Here is a 6,571-nt window from a genome sequence, read left to right as displayed (position 1 = left end):
CAGGCTGAAACAGTTTGATGGTGGTGCTTTGCTGCACTGTCAGGTGACCTCCTGCCTGGATCTACTCTGGTTTTATGTGTTAAACAGAAGCATGGGGTCCTCAGCATAGGAAAGATGTGAACCTGCTGGAGAGAGTCCAGAGGAAGCCACAGAGATGCTCCAAGGGCTGGAGCCCCTCTGCTCTGGAGCCAGGCTGGGAGAGCTGGGGGTGTTCACCTGGAGAAGAGAAGGCTCCAGGGAGGCTTCCAGTGCCTAAAGGGGCTGGAGAGGGGCTTTGGATAAGGGATGGAGGGACAGGCCAAGGGGGAATGGCTTCCCACTGCCAGAGGGCAGGGTTGGATGGGATACTGGGGAGAAATTCTTGGCTGTGAGGGTGGTGAGGCCCTGGCACAGGTTGCCCAGAGAAGCTGTGGCTGCCCCATCCCTGGAAGTGTCCAAGGCCAGGTTGGAGAGGGCTTGGAACAACCTGGTCTAGTGGAAGGTGTCCCTGCCCATGGCAGGAGGTAGAACAGGATGAGCTTTAAGGCCCCTCCAACCCAACACAGACTGTGATTCTTTGTCTCCATTCTTAATTTGTATTTGAGTACTGAACTGTTGCCTACAGTGTGGATGGATAAAATGGTGTGGTGTGGCTTCCTATGGAATAGCGAGGTGAGGAATGAGTGGCTTTCCTTCAGGAATGCTTATCTCCTGCTGAGGGCTGGCAGATGTCAGGGATTTAATGTGTTGCTGTGCATAAAAGTTCTGTGGTGATTCTTTGGTGAAGAGATGAAGGTGTGGCAGTATTAGGCATGGAGCTTGTTTTGAAACATCCATGGAAGAGAAACAGCTCTACCAGGCCCTGAGGGCAGAGTGCTGGACACTGTTCTGATTTCTTCTTCCCCTCATCCAGAAAGACCTTATTGTGTGGTAAAGCGTGTGTGGATGTTGTTTGAATGTTCCTGTTGCTCGTTGTTGATTATGACCCACATCAGGACTCCAGGCACCTCTGCCAGGTGTACAGAGCAGTGCCCAGGCTCCACTGCTCACCCCTGCACCAGAGGTGCATCTCAGGGGGTGAGATCAAGTCCTGCCTGAACGGATATCTGCTTTAAAAGATGGTAAAGGCTTATTCTGGCACCCTTCCACCTTGAGGCTTCCTTGTATCAAGCTTCAAAAGACTTGTTCTTAAGTTCTTAGGTGAAAAAGCCCTAATAAATATCCCACAGCTTGGTACCATCTCATTATTATGTGTATAAAGCATCAATTTCTGAATCATCAGTCACTAAGTGAAAGGCATTTCAGGCAGAGGAAATGTCACACACTTTTTTCTCCACCTTTCTCCAGAAGGGGGGAGGAAGGCCTACAACCCTGTGGAGTCTCTCTTTTCTAAGTGGAAATATCAGCTTAGCTGGGTGCCACAGCTGGCTTTCACGTGTTTATTTGAGGAAGTCTGGAATTCTGCTATTTTCAGCAGCTCTTTGTCAAAAACAAAACAAAAAACCCCGCAAAAACCTGCTCAGTTCTTCTCCTCCAGCTGAAAAGCGGCCACCACAGGTGGCAGAAGTTCCTGAAGTCACTTGCTGCCCAGCTCCCCCATCCTACAGGCAGCTCCAGCGTGGAATGAGCTGAGTTCTATGCCTGGAATGAGAAGCAGGGGTGGAGGGCTTTGATCTGGGGCTTTATCTCTAATCTCTTGGTTCGTGGGGGAGTTACTGTGTGGGCTGTAGCAAAAGGGGCCATGGGGAGCCGAGGCTGTTGGGGCTCTGCTGTTGGCACTGCTGGCACTGTGTCACTACTGTTTCCTGAGTTCGGGGGTGCAATAATGGAAATATTTTTAATATCTGTTGGGATGGTTAAGGTTGTCATTACTGCAGTGGTTATTATTAGCTAGATCCGTTGCTTCAACGTATTGACAGCTCCAACCTCTCTGAATTTTTACCGACTACTCTGGGCTTGCCCAGCTGGAATCGAGCTCTTCCCTGGTGTTACCCGGTGGATGCTCCAGCTGTGCCTCCAGCTATGGGTTGGGGTCTCTAAGTGGTCATGCTGCAGTTTAGTGGGTCACTGCTCTTCACTTGAGCTGTGTTTCCTAATATTGTTTTTTAGCCAGATGCAAATAGGAAGTCGAGCAGGAAGCCTGGGCCGCTGCGGAGCTGGAGTTGGATGGATATTTAAGGAACAGACACACTCTGTGGTTGTGTCATTTCTTTCTGGTTTTCTTTACAAGAGAGTTGAACATATCTGTTTATAATTTGAGTGGAACACATGAGATGACTTTAAAAGACGTCTCTTTGGTGTAAAAGCCCTGGGAGGATGCAGGTCTTGAGCTAATACAGCTCAGCTGCCCAGTGGTAACACCTGGGAGTCTTTGTCCTTATCAGCGCTGGTCATCACCTGTAGCTTGGTGTGCAGAGTACCCACCTTTTACTGCCTTTTCTGACTTTTTTTCCTTTTTTTCCAGGAATTATGGCAGGAGTCCCTCGTGCTTTGAGAAGCAGGATGACCGTCTCGCAGCTCTGTTTTGAGGAGAGGGCATAGAAGGTCTGCTGCCACTGCACTCTCCCAAGGTATGAAAGGTTTCTAGGGCAGGTGTGAGTTATCAGCTGTCTTTTTTCCACAGCTCCCTGTGGATGTAATAGTCACTGGCTCTTTTTCTCAACGTTCCCTCAGCTGGAGAAGTAGAGGCAATAAACCTGTGGCAGTCGGGTCCAGCTGCTGCCAGGGAGCAGGGGATCTGTCCAAGCAGCACCGTGAAGGCTGCTGAGCCACTGCTTGTGCTGTCCTGTTGTTCTGTGACTTCATTTCTGGGCTGTGGGGGATTCCAGACTGGCTGCTCTGTCCTGAGACTTCCTGCTGTGGAGGTCCCTGACCCTCTCCTGCAGAGGTGCAGGAACTCCTGGTGTAACAGCGAGGTCAGAACAGGGAGCACGATCCCGGCTAAATACGTTCCCCAGCTCCTGGTGCTCTGTGTGCACTGGGTGGGAAGGTTCCTGCCGCCCTAGTCATGTTACAGCGTTGCCCTCCAAGGCGCCAGGTGCCCCCTGGCTCGGGTGTCCGACACCTGATCGCTGCCAGGGGTGTGCTGGGCCCTGCCCCGCTCGCTGCACTCGGGGCTGGATGCTCTGCTCTTGACTTCTCTCTGCACTGACTGGCTCAGCACCACTGGACTGGCTTTTAGTACCAGTCAGAGATCCAGAGAGTCCTGGGCTTTGCTCCTTGGATAATGTGATCCTCTGCAGATGATTGTGCGACCCTATTTCTACAGACATGCCCGGTTCTCAGGTACTCAAACTTTTTCAAGTCCTTTTCCCCTCTCCCTTGCTTAGATTGCACTGTGTAATGGCATTTTGCAGCAGACTTTGAGGGAGAATCTATTGCTGTTTGCATTTTAATTCATGTTTCAGCTCAGGTTTTGGGCTTAAAATGTCAGGGATAAGTTGTCTTACTGCTCTGACGTTTGAGTTCAGTGCTACACTGTGTCATGTTGCCCAGGGCTGTGTCTGCTTAGCAGTGGAATTTGAGTGGGGTGGAATCAGCACAGTCTCCAACCAGCCATCCAGCCTTTTGTGCTCCTGATGTTCGCAGATGGTGTTAGAGGGAGCAATACAAAGGAATTCCTAAAGGAATTGCAGAAAGCAGCCTAATAACCTTTTTTTTTAATGGTTCATGTGCTTCCTTGAGATGCTGGTTACTGATGCATATTTGAGGGTTAAAACCCTGGCAAGAGAGTGTGAGGGAGGAATCCTGATGAGAACAGTGAGAGGTGGTTGGGAGCAGCGAAATGCTGAGGGCTGAATTGTTCCCCTTGCCTGCAGCTCTTGCCTCAGTTCAGCTGGAACAGTGGGCATCCAGGCAGTGGGATGTGATTGCCAGCTTAGCATCAGGCATGTTCTTTCAGCAGGCTGTTTCCTCTTCCTTCCTTTCAGTGGGCTAAAACAACTCAAGGCTACTTTGTGCACAAAAGCATTTTAACACCAAGATTCGGGAAGCTGTGGAAGCTTTTAACGGGGAGGACTTTGCCTAATGATTACAAATGTAATGTAAGAAAGAGGGGTACAGGGAAGAATCACCCTGTAAGCTTTGGAAGGCTCCTAAGTCGGGCTTCTTCTCCAGAGTATGATTGATTCTGGCTTTACATCTCTGTTTTGTGCTTTAATTGTTGTGAGTTGTTGGAGCTCTAAGTTGTTGGGAAGCTGCACAGGGTGCTGCTGTGTGCTGGACACAGCCCTGGACTGGGACTGCAGAGACTAGTCTCTTCTGTCTCTGCCACTTACTAAACAAGATATTCTATCTAATATATATCTCCTCTCTATTTGTAAAAAGAGTTAAGGCTTCTAGTAAGGTCTGTCAAAATTGCTTAGAATGTATTGCGCTGTTTGGATCTAAAATTTTCCAATTTCTGTCTGTTCCAGGTGTGTGGTAAAAATGGTGCAGAAATACCAGTCCCCAGTTCGAGTCTACAAATATCCCTTTGAGCTCGTCATGGCAGTGAGTAACACTCAGCAGGTCTCCTGCTCCAGCTGCTGAGGGTGCAGCCTCGGGCCAGTGGGAGGTGGGGGACTGTGGCTGGATCTCTGTGACAGCCCTGTGGGTACAGTGCAGGAACAGAGGCTCAGCTCTCCTTCCATTTTCCATGAAAAATAAGAATCAATATCTCAGTATTTTGAGAGAGGCAGCTTAGTCGTTAGAAGGGAAAAAAAATCCAACAAAACCTTCTGTAATTATTCTTTGACAAGGAAGGAAAAAGATTGTGACATTCACTTAGGAAGGGTCAGTTTGTGGCCAGACACCGTGTCTGCCTTCTCACCAAATGCCCCTTGGTTCAGAATCTCTCCAGATGTGATCCCAATCAGCACTGTAGGATGGTTGTATCTAGAACTGGATTCTGAATGATACTGAGCTTTTAGATTTGGTTAAAAGCTGGAAAAAAATTCTTCTGTATTTTTCTTCCCTGTCCACTCCATGGCTGAACTGTTGGGAGATCTCTCTCCAAGTTTTGTGATTTCCACAAGGGGCTTCAGAGCTGTCATTGAAGGTCATTCAGTGGTGATGCAGACAGTTGTTGTGACCATGGCAGATGCCTTAAGTGATTTTCTGGACTTGGTCACAACTGGGTGTGAGTCAAATACCCTTCTGAAAGGTTTGCTGCTTGCATTTCAAGGGCAGCCCTGAGCGTTTGGGCGTTGCCCAGAGATGCTTATGGAGTCTTGCAAGGCTTTGCTCTGTAATCTGTTGGGCATTTCAGTCCCTGAGACTTGATTTCTTTAGCCTATTAGGGCCCAAGAATGAAGATGGAAAACTACAGCCATTGCAGGCAGCTGAAATTCCCATGAATGGAAGGGAGAGCCTATATTGTGTTCTTCTTGACAATGTTTCCTCTTCTAGTTTCCTGGGAAATACATGCCATAGGATTTGTTTTATCCAGAAGAGCCTCCAGTCTTCTATTTCAATAGTTAAAGCTGGGGGAGACATTGTTTGTTCCTCAGTGTGAATAACAGACCCCAAAGGGAGCAGCAGCTCAGTGGTTCCTGTTCATGCTCTGCTCATCCCAATGAACACTTCTTTTGGTGACAGTCCCTCCCAAATCCACACCCCCATCTCCATTTTTTCCCCCAGTCTTACTGGGATTTGCCACATCTGTTTAACAGTAACATGCCATGAAGTGCCCTGACCAGTCTGGGGCTGGTGTTTGTGGTGGTGAAGCTTTCCTGGCTGTGTTCTTTGCTCTCCCAGTGCACCCTGTGTGAGAATAAGACACAGTACTTGTGATGAAGGTACTGGTAGCCTTTGCTCCATGCACACCTCCCCACATTCCTGTTGTCTCTATTAGCAGGATAAACCTACCACCAGATGCTCCTCAATTGATTGGCTGCTAATATAGGAGGGCTGCCTCGAGACAAATCCTCTGTAAGCTTGTTAGCACATGCCTGAAGGCCAGGGGCTCGTGGGGTTAGTTTTCAAGTGGGTTAGTTTTATTTGCTTTCAGTTTTTCAACATAACAGGATAAAGTTCCCTGGGATTTCAGGGCTGGGTTTGTGAATGCCATCCTTTAGTTGTTCAGCAAACCTTAGCAAAGTTGTTAGTCCTCTTCCTTATGAAGAAGTTCCATGTCCAGGGAGACCCAGAGGATTCTGCAGTGGAGCAGCGAGGTGAATATAGACCCCTTGGTCCCACCCTGATGTCCTGTGAAAATCATGTGTTCACAGCAGGCCCTGGTATTGGAAAGCAGCATTTCAGTCTGGTGGTGGTCTGTGCAGGCTGAGCTGGGTGCAGGCTTTGCTCCCACAGTTGGTGTGTTCAGAAGGAGCTCCCGCTCGTGTGGAGGCAGCGAGGATCTGGCAGAGCTGTCAGGTACCAGCTGGCAGTTGCTGGAAGTTTTGCAGGAGAGTGGGCGTGTGTAGTGAAGCTGTTTTGCTCCTCAGCACGTGGCATTGCTGTTAATCTGCTTCACCATAAATCTGACAGCAGCTTCCTCAGCACTGGGAACCTGATATTCAGCTGCTTTCATCTTTTCCCCTCAACTGCTTTGTGGGAACCTTTGGAGTGCCGAGGTCTCAGGCTGTGGTAGGAAAGCAAGAGGTCACAGGTG

General features: G+C 49.0%; 1 protein-coding gene across 4 annotated transcripts in view; it reads left to right on the top strand.

Annotated features, from left to right (window-relative positions):
* SEC14L5 (SEC14 like lipid binding 5) overlaps window positions 1–6,571 on the top strand; it is a 39,709-nt gene that overhangs the window by 1,268 nt on the left and 31,870 nt on the right. Inside the window, exons 1-3 of one of the 4 annotated variants that reach the window (XM_017808731.1) lie at window positions 422–444; window positions 2,444–2,549; window positions 4,395–4,470. In XM_017808731.1, coding sequence (XP_017664220.1) covers window positions 4,408–4,470 — 63 coding nt within the window. In that variant the 5' untranslated portion in view covers window positions 422–444; window positions 2,444–2,549; window positions 4,395–4,407. Of the gene's footprint in view, window positions 1–421; window positions 445–2,443; window positions 2,550–3,039; window positions 3,265–3,908; window positions 4,023–4,394; window positions 4,471–6,571 lie in introns of those variants that run through there. The other 3 variants (XM_017808728.1, XM_017808730.1, XM_017808732.1) reach the window with 3 other exon arrangements.

Source organism: Lepidothrix coronata, unplaced genomic scaffold (assembly GCF_001604755.1).
Source record: "Lepidothrix coronata isolate B3197 unplaced genomic scaffold, Lepidothrix_coronata-1.0 Scaffold24, whole genome shotgun sequence".
In the NCBI taxonomy this organism is placed as follows: domain Eukaryota; kingdom Metazoa; phylum Chordata; class Aves; order Passeriformes; family Pipridae; genus Lepidothrix; species Lepidothrix coronata.
Note: the sequence above shows the minus strand (reverse complement) of the source record. Positions and strands in the feature narration are given on the sequence as shown.